The 23011-nt window shown below is 36.3% G+C and overlaps 2 protein-coding genes across 3 annotated transcripts; both read right to left on the bottom strand.

Moving 5' to 3' along the window:
• Nucleotides 1-4514: 4514 nt before the first annotated feature.
• jpt1a (Jupiter microtubule associated homolog 1a) lies at nucleotides 4515-16986 on the bottom strand. Of its 2 annotated transcripts, none has more exons than XM_007257128.4 (5): nucleotides 16801-16986; nucleotides 13696-13838; nucleotides 8547-8656; nucleotides 8427-8454; nucleotides 4515-5290 (listed from the first exon to the last, which is right to left on the bottom strand). In XM_007257128.4, exons 1-5 carry the CDS (start codon nucleotides 16854-16856, stop codon nucleotides 5157-5159), a joined length of 471 nt encoding a protein of 156 aa, XP_007257190.2. In that variant the 5' UTR covers nucleotides 16857-16986; the 3' UTR covers nucleotides 4515-5156. The 2 variants fall into 2 exon arrangements, with proteins under 2 accessions (XP_007257190.2, XP_007257189.2); XM_007257127.4 differs by having other exon boundaries at nucleotides 4515-5293; nucleotides 16801-16984.
• A 1367-nt stretch (nucleotides 16987-18353) lies between these two features.
• Nucleotides 18354-22907, bottom strand: sumo2a (small ubiquitin like modifier 2a). The gene is made up of 4 exons (XM_007257129.4): nucleotides 22801-22907; nucleotides 20579-20710; nucleotides 19580-19651; nucleotides 18354-18910 (listed from the first exon to the last, which is right to left on the bottom strand). The coding sequence occupies exons 1-4, from the start codon at nucleotides 22819-22821 to the stop codon at nucleotides 18848-18850; spliced, it is 288 nt and encodes a 95-aa protein (XP_007257191.1). The 5' UTR covers nucleotides 22822-22907; the 3' UTR covers nucleotides 18354-18847.
• Nucleotides 22908-23011: the final 104 nt, after the last annotated feature.

Below are 23011 nucleotides of genomic sequence, written 5' to 3'. Positions count from 1 at the left end.
TAACATGGAATGTGTTCTTTAAGGCTGTCTTGGTGGTATTGGATAACATTTGGATTTGCCGGTTTTATAGGACTCTGAAATCTGGTTTATGCACAACCGAATATACATTTTTCCTATGTTTGGTATCCAATTACTCCAAAATGATACAGTAAAATCACTTGATACTCATGGTATGCATAGTATGGAATGTCTCCTTTAAGGCTGTCTCAGTGGCATTGAATAACAATTTGACTTGCTGGTTTTATAGGACTCCGAAATCTGGTTTATGAACAACCAAATATACATTTTTCCTATGTTTGGTATCCAATTACTCCAAAATGATACAGTAATACTCTTTGTTACTCATGTCATTAATAACATGGAATGTGTTATTTAAGGCTGTATTGGTGGCATTGGATAACAATTTGATTTGCTGGTTTTATAGGACTCCCAAATCTAGTTTATGCACAACCAAATATAATTTTTTCCTAAGTTTGGTATCCAATTACTCCAAAATGATAAAGTAACATCCTTTGTTACTCACGTCACTAATAGTATGTAATGTGTTCTTCAAGAGTGTCTTAGTCGCATTGGATAACAATTTGATTTGCTGGTTTTATAGGACTCCGAAATCTGGTTTATGAACAATCGAATAAACATTTTTTCTAAGTTTGGTATTCAATTACTCCAAAATGATAAAGTAATATCACTTGATACTCATGTCAATAATAGTATAGAATGTGGTTTTCAAGACGTTATTAGTTGCATTGGATAACAATTGGATTTGCTGGTTTTATAGGACTCCAAAATGTGGTTTATCACAACTGAATAGACATTTTTCCTAAGTTTGGTATTCTATTACTCCAAAATAATACAGTAATATGACTTTTCACTCATGTCATTAATAGTATGACATGTGTTCTTCAAGACAGTCTTGGTGGCATTGGATAACAATTTGATTTGCTGGTTTTGTAGGACTCCGAAATCAGGTTTTTGCACAACCGAATAGACATTTATTCCTAAATTTGGTATCCAATTAATCCAAAATGATACAGTAATATAATTTGTTACTCACGTCATTAATAGTAAGGAATGTGTTTCTTAAGGTAGTCTTGGTAGCATTGGATAACAATTTGATTTGCAGGTTTTATAGGACCTTAAAATCTGGTTTATGCAAAAGAAAATAGACATTTTTCCTAAGCTTGGTATCCAATTACTCCAAAATGATACAGTAATATCCTTTGTTATTCATGTCCTTACTAGTATGGAATGTGTTCTTTAAGGCTGTCTTGGTGGCATTTGATAACAATTTGATTTACTGTTTTTTTAGGACTCTAAAAAATTATGCACAATCGAATAGACATTTTTCCTAAGTTTGGTATTCAATTACTCCAGAATGATACAGTAATATAATTTGTTACTCATGTCAACGATAGTATGGAATGTGATTTTCAAGAATGTCTTGGTGGCATTGGATAACAATTTAATTTGCTGGTTTTATGGGACCTTAAAATCTGGTTTATGCACAACCGAATAGACATTTTTCGCGTGTTAAATATTTTTTTAATATTTAACAAGTGATATTACTGTATAATTTTGGATTAATTGGATACCAAATGTCTATTCGGTTGTGAATAAACCAGATTTCGGGGTCCTATAAAACTAGTATGGAATGTGTTTATCAAGAAGGACTTGGTTCCATTGGATAACAATTTGATTTGATGGTTTATAGGACTCCAAAATCTGGTTTATGCACAACTGAACAGGCATTTTTTTTCTAAATTTGCTATCCAATTACTCAAAAGTGACACAGTAATATCACTTGTGACTAATGTTCTTGGTAGATTGGAATATTTTCTTCAAGACTGTTTTGGTTTTATTAGACAACAATTTGATTTGCTGGTTTTATAGGATTTGGTTTATGCACAAACGAATAGACATTTTTCCTATGTTTGGTATTCAATTATACAGTAATATGACTTGATACCCATAACATTAATAGTATAGAATGTGTTTTTCAAGACCTTATTAGTGGCATTGGATAACAATTTGATTTACTGGTTCTATAGGACTCTGAAATCTGGTTTATGCACAACCGAATAGACATTTTTCCTCAGTTTGGTATTCAATTATTCCAAAATTATACACTAATATCACTTGTTACTCATGTCATTAATGGTATAGAATGTGTTCTTCAAGACTTTGTTAGTGCCATTGGATAACAATTTGATTTGCTGGTTTTATAGGACTCTGAAATGTGGTCTATGCACAACCGAATAGACATTTTTCCTAAGTTTGGTCTTCAATTACTCCAGAATGATACAGTAATATCATTTGTTACTCATGTCATTAATAGTATGCAATGAGATTGTCAAGACTTTCTTGGTTTCATTGGATAACAATTTGATTTGCATGTTTTATAGGACTCCGAAATCTGGTTTATGCACAACCAAATATACATTTTTCCTAAGTTTGGTATTCATTTACTCCAAAATGATACTGTACAATCAGTATACATGCATGACATTAATAGTATGGAAGGTATTATTTAAGGATTTCATGTTCTGATTTAAGAAGAATTAGATTTTTTTGGTTTTATAGCACTCCAAAATCCCTTTTATACAAAACCGAATAGATAGTTTTGGTATTCAATTACTCAAAAATGATACAGTAATATCACTTCAAACATATATCTGGGATACATGAGAATAAGATCTTTAAGAATTTAGGGCTGTGATTTTATAACAATTTGATTTGCTTATTTAATAACACTCCAAACCTTTTCAAAACGTTACACTGTTCTACAGATAAGAAGTGGTCTCTCTGGTGTATATTTGTGGATTAGACCTCGTTAAATCATGTTTATTTAGGTGTAAAACTCGTTTCTGTTCCATTTTAAGTCTCTGCACGAGAAGCGCCAGTCTCCGCTCCTCCGGGTGCGCTGTGCACGCTGCTACAGTAAAACACGGTTTAGACGCGCACTCCAGTTTTCGGTGTGGATAGCGCGACCGAGCGTTTTCTAAGTGCAGATGGCGTGACCGCGGTCCAGAACCTGCTGTTACTGCTGCTGCTGGACTTTCCCTGTTATTATCTGATTATTGCAGCACTCAAAATGACTTAGGGGACTAGTAAAGGGTCTTATAAAGCCCAAACGTACATGTGTTTCTCTTTATATAAAATAGCTACACTTCATGTAAAATATACACTGCTTGCCCAAAAAAGGCCACCACATGGATTTAACTAAGGCATATTCCACCGAATGGGTGCAATTTCTGTGCCCAGGAAACTACACGTATAAATGTGCACACAAAATGAACACAAAATGAAACGTATCTTGACCTAATTGCAAAAGTAATATATGTAATTAAAACATGAATAAAATGAATAATTCTTTGCTAAAATCCACTAATGTTACTTACAGTCCTGTTACTTATAACATAAAGAGTCCCAGGAGTGAATGCCAGTAACAGGATTGAGTGCCAGTAACACGAAAAAGTTCTAGCAACAGGATTGAGTGGAGTCCCCTGGTGATATGTGAATAATAGCTAGTGTAAAGCACCTTTTTCTAAGTCTTCTTTTGCGCCTGGACTCTCGTTTGCTTTTTTGCATATAATCTGCATTTTTAAAACGGTTGTGTAAAAAATTAACTTCATAGAAATCTCCTTATCAATTTTCCATGCATTATTAAAGTACACAGACAAAATCCACTGTTTTATTCATTTTTTTAAATTACTTTTTCACAAATACTGTTAATATTACATTGTAAATAAATAGTCAATTGTAAATAATAGACTTTGCTATTTGGCTTATTATTTGGGAATGGAATTGCATCCACCTATAATAAGATCATCGCTCTGGGCAAAAGACAGAAGAGTGACAAGCCTGGGTACTTCTGGGGACCAATCAGATTGGGTCAGCTGGGTTCAAGGACCCCGCGGCCCCGCCCCCAAAACCGCAAGTGTGTGTAAATTTGTGCATTCCAGCGGTTGCTGAAAATCTCTCTATTATATTCATGAATTTACACAGAATTTATATTGCAATCGGTTCCCCTATCCTCCCTATTCATTCGTGAATTTGAAGATGCCGGTGCTTTGAGAACTACTGCAAGGTACTGTGTGTATAAACAGTCTTTTTTTAGGTGGGCAATTCGACAAGAGCTGGATTTCGCCTTTTAACAATCATGTGACAAGACACAGTTTATTCCATTAATGGATTTGTTTTCCTTCCCTGATATGTGTATGGCCTTTTTTGGCTAGGAAGTGTATCTTTATTTAACAACCACACAATATTAAAGAAAAAAAAAACATTTTTTTTGGCTATTTTCAAAAACATGTATAATGCATACATTTCACATTTATTTCTTTTCTGCATGGGAGTACATCATACCTCATAGCCAGACAGATTTGTTTCAACCTGGTACAGTAATGTTGAAATTATTAGTGACTTGGAGTGAAAGGCCTATTCCTCATTAGAAGACTTAGAGTCCATTTAATTGAAAACTGAATTTTAGACTGTGAGACACAACATGCACCAGCTTCATAACAATAGTTTATTGTACTTAGAAATTCATACCACAAACATTTTATCCATTTACACAGAAAGACAGAACAATAATAATAATCCTCACACTCCTTCCACTGCCGGCTTCCGGGACCAAGACAGCTTAAACTGCACCATCTGCCGTGTGCCCTCAACTCACATACAGCATACAACTTCAGATAAAACTCAGCAGAGGACTCAGATTCTCAATGAAGAACCAAGTTCTCCGTGAAAAGTAAACACATTTATCCCACAACCATCAGGCTTCATCTTATTATCTTCAGTTCAGACCACCATCGCTCCCACTAAACCACACCAGGGAGGGAGAGGGAGAGAGATGACTTTGGAAGGTGAGGATTTGCTCAGACTTGCACAAATGCAGCAAAGAATACTTTCATGGTGATATAAAAAGAAAAACAAACAAACATGAAACAAGAGAACATTGTTGGCAAACAGGATTTAGGCCTGTATTTACAAAGTATCTGCATAAGAAGAACAAACTGGGATCAGAATCCACCTCCCAGACAGTACTGGGTTTGGTCATGGTGGACTGCAAAGGCAAAGCTGACCCAGGAACAGTGCTGAGAGATACTTTGTGAACATGGCTCTGGATGCTGGGCACTGGAGGAGGACACTGTTCAGCCCAGGATGAGGGAGGACTTTCCTCCTGGAGGATTCCTGCGGCCTGATGGGGCTCCTGCCGGAGGTCTTTCTCCCGGTGGTCCGGCCGGTTCCGCCTGCTCTGGACCGGCCTCTGCATCATCTGTGCTCTCTGCTGAGGAGGGAAGAAAACAAACAGTTTCATTGTAAATTAAAAAGGTCAGTGGTCAGCCTGAGACCACCACCCCCACAGAAATCACGCCTTCCCGTGTCCACCAGGGTTCAACAATTCCATGGAATAAGGAATCTCTAGTAAATTTCACTCTCACACCAATACAAAAACATTTTTATAAGGGCTGAAACAACTAAATCAATTAAATTGAGTAAAACTGATTATTATTAAAATAGTTGTCAACCAATTTAAGAAATGATTAGATGGATCTATGGTTTTACACACATTAGTACTAGTACAGTTGCTACCTCCTAACGTGGGATAGTCAGCCAACCAAAGCCATGGCAGTAAAGCACCGTGGCACAGCAACCCAACATCACTGCATACGTTAATTCCAACAAAAGTCATTGAACACAATATTAGGGCTGCAACTAATAATAATTTTGGCAGTCGACTAATCTGATGATTATTTTTTCATTTATTTATGCTATATTCTTCATCTCTGGTTGCTGGGAGCTTTCTCTATCACTTTTAAACTATAGAAACCGCTGAACATGGAAATTAAATGCTGTTCAAAAGTCCAGAACATTGACGTTTAAAAATGAAAAGTGCTGCTGTTTAGTGAGGAAACATGTAATTTGTTGTGTTTGGGCACTTTTGGTGTTGCAGGCCGAGTTGAGTGTAAACTGTGTAAAGTGAGTGAGCATATTACTCTTCCTTCATTGTTTTTCTTTGCATAGTACTTTGTGTAGTGCTACAAGCTAACCATTAGTCGATGATGAACATTTTGGAATTTTTTATAATCGACATTGTTAATTATAATCAACTAATCGTTGCAGCCCTACACAATATTAGTTTCTGCGTCATGACATTTGGCATGTCAATGTTCTGTGTGTGCATCAGTCCCAAAGGCACAGTGTGGTTAAATACTTAGAGGTAGAGCGAGATTGAAAATTGATTGTGTGAAGACTAAACATTTGTGTGGTTTTAGGATCCAAACCCAAACAGAGAACAGAACAACAACAAAACAGAGAAGGTGTTCCAAAAACACAAAGCTCCATCAAAAGATACAGAACCTTTGACCGGAACCCACAATATATAAAGGATGCAATTCCTTGGCTTGATAAGAAGCCCCTTTTTTCTCTCAACATGTCCTTTCATCAAAGGTGCACCTGAAGCTTTAGTCAATTCAGTACGAACAAGGCATGCGGGAATGTTTACAGCAGAATTGTACTACGGTTACATACAACTGTTCCCACAGAAACGGTGCCAGGTTTCATCAGCTTCCGCCTACACACTACCCTAACAAGTCCTGCAGCTGCACAAGCTTCAGATTTCATATACTTTAATTCACTAAAGAAAAAGCCCCCTCAGGACTGAGAAAAGCTTTTAAACAGTGCGCCCCCTGGCTGCCATTTAGTGGAATGAGGAAGTGTGTGAAAATAAAAAGTGACCAAAGACTTTTAACCTACAAAATACAGCAAGCAAGATTTCTACCAATACTGAAGGCATATAAAAAAGGTTAAATAAATAAAAAACTTCACAAAGTAAACATTTTCTCTTCTACACAAACTATAGGGAAAAACCCACGCAAATTTTTACTTTGTAGGAAAAGGAAAAAATAAGAAGATGTGTCTGATTCTCATCATATAAAACATGTATACATTACCAGTCAAAAGTTTGGAGATTAAGAAGGAACACATAGAAATCATGTAGTAAAGGAGGAAAAAAAAAAAAAAAAAAAAAAAAAAAAAAAAGTGTTAAACCAAAATACTTGTAAAGTGTTTAGGTGGGCTCTTTTCTTGGGTGCTGTTAACTTGTGGTTTCTGAGGCTGGCAACTCTGATGAACTTATCCTGTGCAACAGAGGTAAATCTTGCTCTTCCTTTCCTGGACAGTCCTGATGAGAGCCAGTTTCATCATAACGTTGTTGATGGTCTTTACAACTTCACTTGAGGATAATTTCAAAGTTCTTAAAATTCGTGGGATTGACTGATCATCATTTCTTCATTTCAAGTTATTTTTTTTTTTTACTTAGCTGAGTAGTTCTTGCCATAATATAGATTAAAATATTACTTAAATAGGACTATTCACTGTATACCAACTCTACCTCTTCACAACGTTACAACTGATTGTCTAAAACACATTAAGAGGAAAATAAATTCTAGTGATTAACTCTTGATAAGGCAGAGCTGTGAACTGAAAGCTGTTGCTGGTGACTACCTCATAAAGTTGACTGGGAAAATGCCAAGATGTGCAAAGTTCAAAGTGTATCCAAACGTTTGATTTGTACTGCGTGTAATAAACAGCTCTGGAAAAAATTAAGAGACTACTTTAATTTATGAATCAGTTTCTCTGATTTTGCTTTTTACAGGTATATGTTTGAGTAAAATGAACATTGTTTTTGTTCTACAAACTACAGACATAATTTCTCCCAAATTCCAAATTAAAATATTGTCATTTAGAAAGTTTTAAGAGTTCAGAAATCAATATTTGGTGAAATAACCCTGGTTTTAATCACAGTTTTCATGCATCTTGGCATGTTCTCCTCCAGTAGTCTTACACACTGCTTTTGGATAACTTTATGCCACTTCTGGTGCAAAAATTCAAGCTGATTCTAGTTGATTTGATGGCTTGTGATCATCCATCGTCCTTTTGACTCCTTCCTCTAGTTTTCAATTTGGTAAAATCAAAGAAACTCATCATTTTAAAGTGGTCCACCCAGAATTGTATAAGGAAACTAGCTAGGTTTTGTAAATACTGAAACAATCTGTAAAATGTATAACCACACACTAACAGCAACATGTCACCGGATAGGAACTAGCATCACATCATATGACTTGTTATAAGCTGTGAAATTAAAAGAACACTGTGCTGACCTGCCGGATATGCATGTGGGGCGTTTTGTTGATACAAGTTAACACCTTACAGCTTATACATGTGTGCATGTTTCCAACCCTTTACCCTGAGGTAACAAGGCACGACTTAGAAATTAGAGACACTACATACCCTCTTACAGTCAGTGTACCATCGACACAACCCTGAAGATGATGTTTGAAGGTACATAATGTTGCTTCCATCAAAACACTTATCTGTTAAGATGTCTGCTAATAATATATAATAATAGAGGTACTCACCAGCATTCACTATGTTATCATCACCATTCTGTAAACAAAAAGAGCATTATGTGAGCAACAGGAAATTTCAGGGGGAATTAACATGTGCAAGTGTGTGTGTACAAGCTTTTCCTGTCTCACCGCAGACGAAGGCTCATCCAGTGGGGAGTTGTTTTGATTGCCAGCTTGAGGTGCACACCTCCTGAGTGGCGCCGAAGACTCTCCACAAAGCACACCTGTAGGCTTCCCACCTACATACAAACACACAAAGAAAACAACACAAACGGTTTTGTCTTTCTCCATACAATTATATGCACGCCCTACGCTTCATGTAGGCATTACAGTCTGGGCACTAACATTATTCATCTTACAAACAAAAGCCTTTAGAAACAAAAAAAAGGAACTTGGTGTTCATGCTAGAGCTGGGAAATATATCGTAAAATATCCATACATCCATCTAAAAATCATACAAGATAAAACGTAGACAGGCTCGTTGCAACAAGGCAAGCAAACCAATCAATTGCCTAAAGCTGGCCAGGGGCCCACAGGAAAAGACTGGTTATGAATTGAATGCAAGAAGAAACTGTATGAGCACCCCTTTAAATTCTGTGATGTCAATGCAGAAAAGTACAATGACCCCTATCCCATTAGTAGCCAGCCAGACAGGTTTGCTTGATGATTACATGATTGCTGAGGTTTCATATTTAGCTGGCTGCAGGAATGATAAATTCCTGCAGCCAGCTAAATATGAAACCTCAGCAATCATGAAACCAAAAAAAGAAAGCAAAAGACAAGAAAAGAGGAATTTAGAGCTGGTAGGCAAGCATCAGTGCTTGTTAGCTACCTGCCTGGCATAGCTTTTGTTATGCCAACTAATTTACTGTGACACTTCCTACCAAATGGGGGACAGGAATAACCTACAATAATTCTGTTTTTCTTTGGGGCCCCAAATGCATTAAAACAACCCCCTTATAGTACTCTAAACTCCTGAAAAGAACATGCATCTTCCGTGTGTGAAAATGGTTTGGTTGGAAATGGTCAACAGAGTAGAGTCTTGTGCAATTTATCTTGCAGAAACATCACAGTTAAAGGAGCAGCATGCATACACATACATGTATGCTATTTCGACACACAGACAGATAAGTACTCTTTATATTTTTAACATGCAGTGTTTTGGTGTTACAAATAAGCAGTGATACTTCACTCTTATACTTGGTTTTCATCATAAAGGCCATACTTCTCTTAAGCATATTGAGATATAAGCTGTTAGTCATATCGCCCAGCCCTAGTTCACACACTACTCAGCGAGTTAAAGAATAACTTTTTTTTTTTCCATGCAGAGTTATACAGGCCTATAATCATGTCTTAGTTTGGGTCTCAGACTTGATTAATGTTCAAACCATCACAGTGTAATAGTTAATCTCATGCTGAGCAAGATAACAGCAGCAGCTGTTTCAGCAAATCTATCATAGGAATTCAAAGTCTGAAGTTTATTATGTTTTATAAGTCATATAAATGATAAATACCATCCTGATAGACACACTTCAACAACAAGCTAATCTCTACTGGCTGCATGTGTATGGTACAGCTGATTTCAACAGATAGTAGTTCCACTTAGGGCTGCACAATAAGTAGTTTCAACACTGCCATCGCAATGTTTGCACACACATGCTTCATAAAAATAAAAAAAACTTGACACAAAAGGAAAATTTGGATTATACTTATTTCCCATGACATCTATCAGAGGCAGATATTTGCCCAATACCACTGATTTTACTCTAACAGTAAATTGAAGGCATTACTAAGAGTATGGCATGTTGAATTATAGGCTTCTGAAGAAATCTGGTGAAGATTCTTGTACTGTTTAATATTGCAATACATTTCCTAAAAATCACTCAGTTCTAGGGGCAGGACCACAGGCGCATTGGCCCCAGCTGAGCTCTGATTGGCCCCTGAAGTGCCCCTGAAGTCTAGTCACTCATCTGTCCTTTACCCAAGAGCGATGATCAGACTGTAGGTGGATGCAATATAATGTCCAAACACTAGGAATGTCCAGCATGAAAAAGTAAAAAGGTTTTTAAAAATAAATAAAATGCTGGATTTTCTTACATGCTGTGTGGGTTTAATAGTATTTTGTTTATGTCCATTAAAATGCATGTAAAATTGGCAAGTTTTGAGTTGTTTCTTTTTTTTTGTTTTGTGCCAAAACTTTGACTGAAAAATGCAAAATCTGCAGCTAATATTTCAGAAGCAAAAGACTTTAGCTACAAAAAAAATCTATAAGATGAATAATAAATAATCTATAATCTACAAGATAAAAAATGAAAGCAAAATCATATTTAAAATGTATGCTTTATGTAGAACTAGGAAAAAAACATTTATTTTTGATACTTAAATATACTGTGCAAGATCTCCAAAATTACATTCAAGTGTTTGAAAACACCTGGTCCCTCTATAAATTTTGCCTAATGCCTAAAAATGTGCAGCCCTAGCTCCAGGGTATTTTTAAATAATGCAAAACCTGGAGACCTACAACTAACTTATCAAAATATTAGCCAACAAGCAGCTGCTGGATTAAAGGAATAAACTTTTTTTTGTTTTCTTTTTGTATAATGTATAAATGTGAAATTTATACTTAAATGTTTTAGTGAGACAGATCTTATAAAACACTGGAGCAACATACAGAGGCAGCCAGTTTTACACCATTTCATTTTTCTTTTGTATTCTGTATTCATGATGATCAGGTGATTAGAATTATTAAGTGATAATGAATTAATCCAGACATCTAAACATCTATAAGTCCCTGAACAGAAAGTTATTATAGTAATGGTTATAAACACACAATCTGATGGTTTCTCTAAGAAACCATGTTTTATAAAGTCATATAGCATTTAAATGTTGGAGATACACATGCAGGGGGTGGTTGTGTGGCATAAAAGAAAACTTACTTACTTTACTATGACCAGCATTCCATATAAAACTCAAAACAACCATGTAGGTTCACAGGTGGGTTTGGATAGTGAATAAAATGTCTATATTTGTGTTGCATTCTTTGCAATTGACCTCTAGTTCTAGTCACCACCACTAAAAACAAACCTAAGATGGTAAGTCTCTCTATAGTGCAGCAGTTTTACACCTAAACCCCACTCTGAATAGTGTTCAAAAATTGACAGTGTCCCCTTTAACATTGCTAAAGCTGTGTGTGTTTTTACTCCTTAAAAATCAGCAGCCAAATGTTACACAAATATTTCTTTATGAGAAAAGAAAATTTCTTGCCCCTGCTGCAGAGAGGCCAAGTGTGTGAAAACAATGGAGACTCACACTGCTGCAGCGCTGAGGAAATGCACTCACAGTGAACCTGATCACGACTGCTACAACTCTGTAAACACGTCCTGGTAAAGTGAGCAAACCGGCTCTGTAATAAGGCTCGACTTTCCTTCAGGGCAGAACTTTCTCAACTTTCGGTTTAATGTAATCTAATGTTAATGGAACATTAACAACTGGTTTGACTGGAAAATACTCCTGCCAGGCAGACTTTGTAAACAGAGCAGTCTCCACTGTACCTGTAATTGCACAACTCATCAGATCCACTGTACCACTACTGCAACCTACACAGGGGATATAATGTAAAAAAGCTCATATCGGTTTGTTTGATAGTAGTGAAACAAATGACCCAGACATGCTTTTTTTGGAATTAAATTGCACAAGTAGTAAGCTGCATAGTGGAGGCAATATTATGATAAGGTAATCATGTCAATAAGGGTTCGGACAAAATATCAATATTGCGGTATATTTATTATTGCCATTTGTGATTAATTATCGATACGTGGTGTTAAATATCGCTATTTTTATTTAAAGGTAGGCTCTCTAAAATATAGGCTCCCTATGCTTCTTTACTCCACGTGGTGATGCTAATGAAATGAACAGGAAAACCTGCGGTAAAGAATATTGGTCATTCAATTTTGTGAAATGGACTGCAGCAAATCCATGATTCCTGGTATTTGTTTATTTAGGAGTATTTTATCCTTCTCAGTAACACAGATGCATTGGAGTATTGTAAATAACTGTCTTGTGATCAAAACAGTACATGGCTCAGTTTTTTTTTTTTTTTTACTATGTATGGCATTATGCAGTGGCTAAACAATACTTTAGTGTTACAGCTTACCAATATTTTAGGTATCATACCAACCATGCACCTGAAAGTGGAGATAAAATAATAATAATAATAAAATAATATTTTTATTTAAAACAATAGCCTATTTAAAATTAGCCTATTTAAATATATTAATATTAATTATAATTATTTAATTATAATACTATATGTAATTAATGTATAACATCATTTATTTTTGCATCAATACAGTGCAAGAACAATATAAATAATACAATTTACAGGCTGTGAGGTCAGCTTCAGGATAAACCAACATTGGCCAAACGAACATGAACAAACTGTAAACAGCAGTATGGTATAAATCGCAGAAACATACTTAAAGGCTGTGCTTTACTATGGGTTTTGCAGAAGTTTGTCTTTGAGCCTCAGTTTTGGGCCATTGATCACAGCACACAAGCACCAATATCTGATGCTACAGTGCTCCCTATTGTGCATGATTCAGTAAAAAGTTACAGGGGATAAATGTGGTGCTGTAAGAGGTGTATATTAGATATTTAAAGTGTAGTAGTGTACACTAAGCATAAGAGTATGCCACCTGCAACCTGCACTTTACACTGCTTTCACATCACCAGCAGTCTGCCATTGATTTCTGCTCTGCACAATGCTGGCCAACTGTGGTTGTTTTGTACCTACTGCTGATGCCAAGAGTCATCTACTGATAATAGACAGGGTTTTCAAAACTATGTCACGTCTGCAACCAGTGTTTTGGTGTGTGGTGTTGTTGCAGCATCTGTAGACCAGTATCTGTCTCAACATCAGAAAACAGTTTTGATTCCTGGCCTTGTTTTAAGAAGGAGGAGGGGCAGTGAGAAGAAAGGGGAGAGTATAGGTGCATAAAACTACAACTAGACTACATTTTTTTTTCTTAGTCACATGAGTTTTCGTCACAGGTTTCACGTCAATATTCACGGTAGTGCAGTAGCGTGGCAGAGGTGTGGTTATGGGTGCAAACTCATAACCAGCAGTTTCCGCAAACTGATCTGGCCTGGGGAAACAATTGAACCCAATTCAGGGTTCAGCGCACAGTATTGCAGCTACTGTCTGAAATTTGAAAGTGTCTTTAGTTTCAGTTCCAGTGCAGCGAGTATCGTGCAGCACCTGCTTCCTGTGTTTACATACCTGGTGGGTTGTTCCTTCGATGAGCATGAGGATCATCCGGCTCAGCGAAGATACTAGAAGCCATTTTGTCTTTGCGGACAGCAGGTTTCTCCTCCTCGGAACCGAAGCTGATGTTTGAGCCGCCGCCCGGTGGACGCAACACTCTGCAGTAGAAATGCACAGAAATTCAGTGTAGAGAAATTATTTCCCAACAAACAGGTTAAAATAATTTTGGTTACATTTGTTTTAGATACCAAAATATTGAACTTGCAACATTTTCAATTTTGCTAATCAATCACTCAAGATTCCCAAGCCTCTGATATCACATTGTGCTATCTTTAAAAAAACATGTCTACAGATGAGGGTTTAGATTCTAAACTTGGTGCTGCGGATCAGGTCAGACAACATTCAGATTCAAAATAAAATGACTGTGGAATAGGTAGAATATAATAAAGAGATTTATTTTAAAAATAGTTTAAGCACACTCTTTAAAATCCCAACACTCCACCCGCCCCTCCTTAACACTATTACCCCACCCAACTTGGTAAGAGCCATGTATTACTTTGGGAAACACACTGGACAATGTATCAAACTATTACATATTACAGCAAAACACCCCTTCACAACCCTCAAACATGGGCCTACTCAGTAAAATTTCATTGCTAAACCAAGAACAGTAGAATACTTGGGCAACATTATAGATTAGACTCTCTGTAAGAGAGATCTAGGGGTTTACAAACAAAATGTTTTCATTGTTCTGTTCATCTACTTAACTCTCTCATTAAAGAGAGCTTTTTTGGAGCTTGAGTAGTGTACTATTCAGGGTCTACGAAAGCCTGGGATTGAGAAGGACAGCTCAAAGATCTCCAATGAACAACAAATGCTCATTTAACAAAAGGAGGATATCCCAATCTTTTTTTTCTCTTTTTTTTGTTTTTACAACTGTTCATATTAAAATATTCCTCAGGTGATGTGAGAAATTACAGTTAATGTGGTGATGTGAGAATGTCAAGGCTTTGTAAAATACCCTTTTCCAACATAGTGGTCCCACTTATCGAAGCCCGTTTCTGCCACCTTGGAAAAAAAATGTTCTCCACCAAGTCACAATTATGAACTGGTAAGTTACAATTGTCTACAAGGTACTCGCTACTTTTATGAAACTCCTGAAGACTGAGTCTCTCAAAGAGCACTTACTTTCCTAACACCCCTAAAAAACGAACTACTTCTAACCTAATTTCCTTCTTCCCAACATTTCCTCCTCTATCCGACTATTCCCCTTAGGCTTCCTTCAGGCCCTGTCTAAAAATGTTTTTACCATGAACTTTTACACTCTCTATTGCTAAATGTACATCATTATTGTAAGTCATTTTGGACAAATGCACCTGACAAATGTAATGTATTGAATTTAAGATACTAAAACATGATTGTGAGACGCTAAGCCATGATTTTGAGAAGCTAAGCCATGGTTATAAGACAATAACCCCAGAATTAGTATCTCATACCCAGGGCCTGGCAACTCAGTCATGAACTAGCATCTTATATTTATGATTTAGTGAAGGGTTTTTTTATTTTTTTTCTGAGTGGCAGAAATGGACTTCCATATCCAATGGACTGGGAACTGGCTTTGACTATACTGGAAGAAAAGGGGTCCTGCACAAAGTCATAATTATGGAGATACTAAGTAAACTATGAGATAATACCTCCAGACTTAACATCTTATACTTATGACTTAGTATCTCATAATTATGACTTATTGGGCTTCCATATTCAATATGGGAACTGGCTTTGACTATACTGGAAGAAAAAGGGTTTTCCACTAAGTCATAATTATAGAGATATTTAGTCAATTATGAGATTTTAATTCATTATTATGAGATAATACCCCCAGACTTACCATCTCATACTTATGACTTAGTAAGTCATAATTATGACTTGTTGGGCTTCCATATCCAATAAACTAGGAACTGGCTTTTACTACACTGCACGAAAAGTGAAAGTAAGCATGGATAAAAAGCTGTTTTACATAACGAATAAGCAAACTATCATGCTGCACATCTACATGCAACATCATATCCTCCCTCAGGGAGGCAAACATGACAGTGCTTATGGAGTGCACTGTAATGTAGAAGCCATGTAAAGGGCATGCATGACTAGCAGGTGAAATACAGATCTCTGAATTTCACCACTACTCTGAAAAGATCTAAGCGTTTTGGTTAAACGGTGCCTTGAATGTCTTTTCCAATATAGGCTTAAAGAAAAGCTGACAGACTGACAGAGGCTGGTTTTTAAGCCCAGCCTGCGACAGACAGAGGCTGAACCCCACCCAGTCATTCAAACCCACCGTTTCCAGCACTGCAGTACCGCTGGCTAATACACTCACTTCAATATAGCGCGAGACCTGGGATTTTTTACTACATGGAAGATTAACAGGCTGCCCAATGTAGCTAGTTAGTTAGCTAGCTAGCTGTAAACGGACAGCTTAGGTTAGATGGGCAGACAATACTGCAGTATTAGCTACTGATACAGCACCAGCGGCAGCCAATGGACAACAAAGGGAAACGTGGGCAGCTAATCACTAAGATTATTAAAGTACACAATCAAAGAAAGGGTAACCAAGACCTGTTAACGCTATTTCTGTTAAATATAAACAGAGTATCTGTGGTCGTTTAGTAAAATACGGCACGTTTGATTAGCTAAACCCGCTGAACAGCATCTCGAATTGTGGTTCAGTCTCCATGTGCCTCCTTCCAGCAGAAGAATACAGCTAGGGTTAACCTAACAAGCTAACCTTACTAGATAATTCACGATTTTAACGTTTTAAACGATTTTAATTCCGAATAAAAAAACTTAAAAACTACACACACCCAATTCTAAATAATTTAATATAACGTGTACTAAATTGACTGTGTTTTTTTGGCACGAAGCTTCGGCTATATCGTTTTTAAACTTCCCCGTTCCACCTTAAACTGTGCAGCATTCACAGTCTAGCGCCCGAGACGCCAGAATGCAACTGCTGCACCATTTAAGGTGGAGCGGACAATCAAAGACAAGTTGCCACCTTAATTTCAAACCCGTCTTTTTTTAGCTTCCTTTCTTCTCTTTCTTCTCCTTTTCTCCCGTTTTTACCTGGAGCTGCTCTTCGCGTCCGGGTCCATGCCCTTGTAGGTGGTGGTGGTAGTCATTTTTAAAGCGTAAACTTTAAACGGGTTCCTGATATAAAGCGGATTTTTGTTCAAATAGAAACCAACAGCGCTGTGCAGTTTTAGAGCCTCATGCTAACGTTAGCGCTCAAACTCCACCTGCACAGACCCGGCTATTTGCCTGCGCTGATTGGCTAGTGCGTTTCTTTCGCGATCTTTCATTGGCCGGCGCGGCATGAGCAGTCGTTCTGATTGGCTGGACCGGAATCCGTTACATACGGGCACGCCTCAATACCCTGCTTCACGTTTGCTCTTTTATCCTGAATCATCATTTTATTATTTAACATTTAAAAACACAAGCATCATAAACGCTCATTTAGGGTTAAATTGAATAGAGTACATTTAGAGTAACTAACCTCTTATTAAAGGGCACATTTCGTTAAATGCTCCTTCCTTTTGCCATTAAAGTGTTTCAAAACAAGTTTCTAAGAGGAGCAACTAATTTGGACAGCATATGATTTTTCACTTGTTTTTATTTTTACAAACACTCATTTTAATATATTCACACCTTCGGGTTGTAGTAGCTCAATACAGGGTAGCCAATCAAAGCAGAGCCTGTTAACATATTTGTCTAAAAGGCTTCAAGGCAATGAGATTCTGTGGGTGTTCTATATGGAGGATGAGGCTTATTTACACTTAAAGCTTCAGGCTTCTTCACACAACTGTATTTGTGAACACCTTGTCAGAGAGGACCTCCGCGTTGGGTAAAATTATTAACAGACATATTATTGGTTCATATTTGTAATATTACATTTACACCACCCACTGACAGAAGCTAGAGAAGACCATTTCCTAATGGAAATGCAGAATGATTGTTGTTAAAAGTTTATAGGAGTAAATAAGTGGAACAAAGGATGAAAAACAACAAATAGAGGAGAGTGCTGCCCTAATCAAGAACATGAATTTTGGTGGCTAAAGAAACAAAGAAATCATATGGCTGTATAAGCCAGGAGCAGTATTACATTAATGTTCTGAATCTTTTGGAGTTCTTACATTTAAGTATAGTGGATCAAGAATATGATTTATCTGCACTGCTTCTCCCTACAATACAGCTGATTACAATAAAGTAAATGATAAATAATGGAAGCTACAGCTTTACACTACAAACAAAAAATACTTGTATATGTACACAGTTGTATATGCATATTAATTCCAACAGTGAAAATGAATGCATCTTTTATTATGCATTTATTTCAGTTTGCACTGAAATAAATACTGCTGATACTATTAACTTTAACAGCTAAACTCTAAATTAGTTTTCAGGGATTGATTTACATTGTGTAAATGATTTAAACTGAGAATCACTACCTGGAAGCATTAATTTTGGGGCCAGGATTAACAGTTCAAATTCAAGTTTCTAATACAGGCATAATTTTGATTACAGAAAGACAATACTAAATAATACTTTAAAAAGATAATCAAGTGCAAATCTGATACCTGAACACAATTTGAGAAACAAGAATCCAACCATGGTTTGGGTCATTTTATACAATTGTTTTATTCTAACACAAAACTACTTCAACACATCATAAATGTGACTGAATAAAACTGACTGGGTACAAAAGAGAACTACAACATATATAAAAGATATACAAAAGCCAACCATTTTGAATAAAACAAAAGAAAGGTGATTTAACCTTGACCATTCTTTTGTACTACCTGAAAAACAAAAATAACAATACAGAACACCCTGATCAACGGCGTTATTCTTGGTCGCAGGTCCACAAAGCTCTGAAATGTATGATGACTTAACTCTTCATATAATAATAAGACTGAAAAGAGAAAGCGAGAGAGCGCAAGATAAAAGAGGTGAGGATAAAACACTGTCCATTTGTATCTGAGACTTGGCTTTTCAGTCTGTGTTGTTTTGGCATGAAGGTTAGCTTGCAAGAACATACAGGCGCGCAGGAAGTGGAGGGATGGAGGGACAGGAAGAGAGTGGGAGCAAGGGGAAGAAGGAGGTAGCTGCTGCTTTACATCGCACCGCCCGTCTGCTGCTGAAATACGTCAATTGTGTCTTCATCTTCCATTTCCAACTGCAAAAACAAAGAACAAAACAGTCACATGAACTGAAGCATATAATTCATCCTGTGACCTGAGTAACAACCTTTCAAAAATCAGCATGTTAGTTAGCTCATGCTTGTTAATGCCAGTGCCTCTTTGAGGTCAAAATGGTAGGCTCAGAAAACACAGAAATTCCATTCACTATTAAAAGTACTAGTGAATTAGAAAGTACATGTAAAGTCATCCAGATGTACAACCACCTCTCCTATCTTTATTAGTGTTTAATTAATATAAGTGATTTGCTGAGACACTGGAAACTCTAGTGTAAAATAGTATTAGAGTACTAATACTCTGAAAGTTTCTGTTGGAAGTAAGTGTGTGGTTTATGGCTGCAAAAATGAATTCAGTAAAACAACTTTTTGAAAAAAAAAAAAAAAAAAAAAAAACAGTACCAGTGTGGCCCATCAACATCAGAAAAGCATATTTATAGTAATTGTATAAAGTAGGAGTGGGAATCTTTAGGCACTTTATACGTAATTGTACTAGGAGGTCAAAATGCGTGCCCCTTTCGTACAAGCTGGCAGGTCTGAATCTGGCATTTGTGAATCAATTCAGAATCGTCCACAGCCAGATCGAGATGCATCTAAGAATCAAATTTCCCCCACCCCTAGTCTAATCATACAACAAGGAGCTGATCATACCTGAGCAGGTGTGTCTGTCTCATTGATAGGCTGTCCATCAAACCGGAAGCGGATCTGCCTCATTGTAAGCCCCTGTTTAAACAAAAACAAGGATAAATATAAAAAATATGAGAACATATTTGCAATTCAACTTAAGAAATAAGTTTTGGATGTGTTTTTTATTTTTTTATTTTACAGAATGTGCATTATTGTCATGTATATCATTTGTCAGGATAAGAAATGGCCTATGTCAGGATATCAAGTTTTGGTCATATCAAACAGCCATACATCATATTTACAAGAACAATTAAGTGAAACCTTTGGGAGGCAGGATGTCTGCATCAATTACTAATAATTTAGTCTGATTCCTGTCCAAATCAAAGTCTTCCTAAACTAATAACATATAAACAGTTGTAATGTTTACATTTTTTAAATTAACCACAGCACAGAGAATAAATATCCACAGACTGAACTGGTCCACAGTGAACATTATAACTGGTAATCTGGTTATTTCCTGGTCTAATCTAAATAGATAGGAGACAAGGTTTTATTTCCCAAAACTCTGGATGTGCAGGTAGCACTACCTTCCAATAATGCTCTAGTTTCAGGAAACAAATTATTTTATCTCATTTAAAGAGAACACTAACATTTCTTAATAGAAAGGTCTTTCAGGAAGTTTGAGAGGTGTTTTTAAATGCTAAATATGTAACCTGTAAACATGACTGGGTTTAGATACCACCCTAAACAATGCTGAATTTCTTAAAAAGAAAGAGACATTCAGCTTCAAAGAATCATCCTTCAAAGAAAATTTTCTATTTTATTACTTTGCCAAAGATACGAAGGTGTTAATAGTTTAAAAACCTGTTTTCTTTAAATACAGCACTATGGTGGGCGGTGGGCTAGGTGATGCATTGTATTAAATGTACTGATCTGTATTAATTTGACTACTTCTATACATTTGCCTCTGAATGAAGAGGTTGATTAAATGAACAGATGTAAATATACAGTAAATGTTTTTACCTGTCGTTCGCAATATGCCTTCATCAGTTTGCTGAGTGGGGTGTGCCTCTTGATTTTGAACTGGACCACAGAGCCGTCCTGTCCGGCCACTTTCAGGTTAATGTGTTCATTATTTTCAGTCTTCACGCCTTCCTGAAAAAAGTTACAGATAAAAAAAAATAGTCATTTCCTTGGGAGAAAACCAGAGAAAATAACGATAATGGGTGTTTACACACAATAGTTTTTAAAAATGCAATGTACTTTGTTAAGGGACTACATCAAATTCTGATATGCCCAGAATAGCCATCATCCTTGGTCTACGTAATCATGCACTACTTGTTGATGTGGTAAAAATATTATATCCTGATAATTAAAGAGATTTTCACAATGCAAAATATGCAGACAAAATGCATTAGCAGTGGCAGATTCTGCTATTTAAATACTCTTTGGTGCATAGCACAGGGTTTTTACTTAATGTTTGCTGCATATGATTAAATATAACAGAATTCTCTATTATGGTATATATACCATAGTTGTGTCTGAGTACTTTAAACACTGATGATATCCTTAATATGCATATTAAAGCATACTGTTGATACAACAAGAAAATTTATCACAATACTGCTGGGATATAGGGCTGGGAGGTTAATCGAATTAATTTGATTAATTGGAAATAGAATAAGTGAGATTGTACAGCTTTGCATACAGAAGTTGCCAGAGGACTTTAAAGTAAAAATTGTAACTGAGAAATCACTTATATTTTTGAAGAATATCGCCCAGCCCTACCTGGCCAGTACAGTATATATAGTACATTATAAATCATGACATGTTTAAGTATGTCAACAAAGTAGGGGAAACAGGAGGATTTCAGAATCTACTGTATAGCTAACAAAATATACTGTGGTTGTTCATTAAATTTGCTGTCTAATAAATATGTCTAGTCCTTTGTTTTTTATATTCAATGTTGAATACAAAATGTTTACATTAATACTTATTATTTTTAAACATCAATATATTTTTCCCTTTTTTTTAAATCACATACATAGCTTGGGCCTCACTTACTGAACTGAATGCAAGAGGACGAAAGTGAATGCATTTACTGATTTGACATTTAATGTATACATTTGCCGGTTAATCAAGAGAGGGATACTTTAATAGTGTACATATGCTATATCTAATTTCGACTAATTTAGGCTGCAACTAATGATTATTTTGGTTGTCGACTAATCTGATAATTATTTTTTTGATTAGTCATTTAGTCAAGGGTTATTTTTGCCATGTCCTCCATCTCTAAAAACAATACAAACAGCTAAACATGAGATTTAAAAGTCATTTAAATGTCTAGATGTTTAAATGTGGAAAGTACTGACATTAGTGATAATATATGTAATGTGTTTGGGCACTTTTGGAGACAGACTAAGTTGAGCGTAAAATGTGTGATTGAGCCATTTTTCCCCCATTGCTCTTCTGTCCCAAGCACTTTGTGTAATGCAGGACTGTTACAAAATAACAATTATTTGACATTGACATTTGTAGTCAACAAATTTAAATAATCAACATTGTTTATTATATCGACTAATCGCTGAAGCCCTAATTTAGACATTTAATCAGTAAACTATTTGGTGAACATGCAGGTATATTGTTTCAAAAAGACTGAATACTACAGACTCTGGTAGTGAATTATAATTTTTCAATACTCTAGGACATAATTTTGAAATACTTTAACTGGTATCAAATCAAATCACGATGTTCATATGCAATGATAAAACATTTATATTATTAATATTAACTGAGTGTCTTTTTTTATTGTGGATCGAGAGAATCGAAAGTCTCAATATCGCCAAACCGATTATCAACCGATCCCCCGCGCAGCTCCTCCTGTAGACCATACAGAGCCTAACAATGCACTAAAACACCTCGAGTCGGACTTTAAACTCTAATATACACACACAAACCTCCACACTTATAAAAATAACATATATTTGTTCCCATTATTACATATATAGTTATTTATACACTAATTTATTATTATCGAAATTATCTGCGAAATGTAAGAAGGTAGCTTAGCCGGCCCAGCACTGTTAGCATCGCAGCTAACAGCCTAAACAGCACAATAAGGAGAAACGCGCAGCTTTAATTGGGTATTTCACCCTCAGACTGAACTTGGAGTTCAGAATAAACATGTACAGTCTGACTTACAGCAGATATAAATGGATTTGGGTCGTTTTTCTCTCATTTCTCACCTTGGGTTTCTCGTCTGCCATAGTTACTGCAGCTGCTCTCCACTCAACCTGGCGCAGGAACTGACCTCATCACGCTACGCTACTCCAGAGCGCAAAACAAAAACCCGAGCCAGAGAAAGGGTACATCTCAAATGGATCCATGATCCCTATATAGTGCACTAATGACTGAGGAAAGTAATACTTTTGCTGCTAAGTAGTACCCTAAATGTTC

This window comes from Astyanax mexicanus, chromosome 5, assembly GCF_023375975.1.
Source record: "Astyanax mexicanus isolate ESR-SI-001 chromosome 5, AstMex3_surface, whole genome shotgun sequence".
Classification (NCBI taxonomy): Eukaryota; Metazoa; Chordata; class Actinopteri; order Characiformes; family Acestrorhamphidae; genus Astyanax; species Astyanax mexicanus.
The sequence above is the reverse complement of the archived record's forward strand: the minus strand, read 5'-3'. Positions and strand labels throughout refer to the sequence as shown.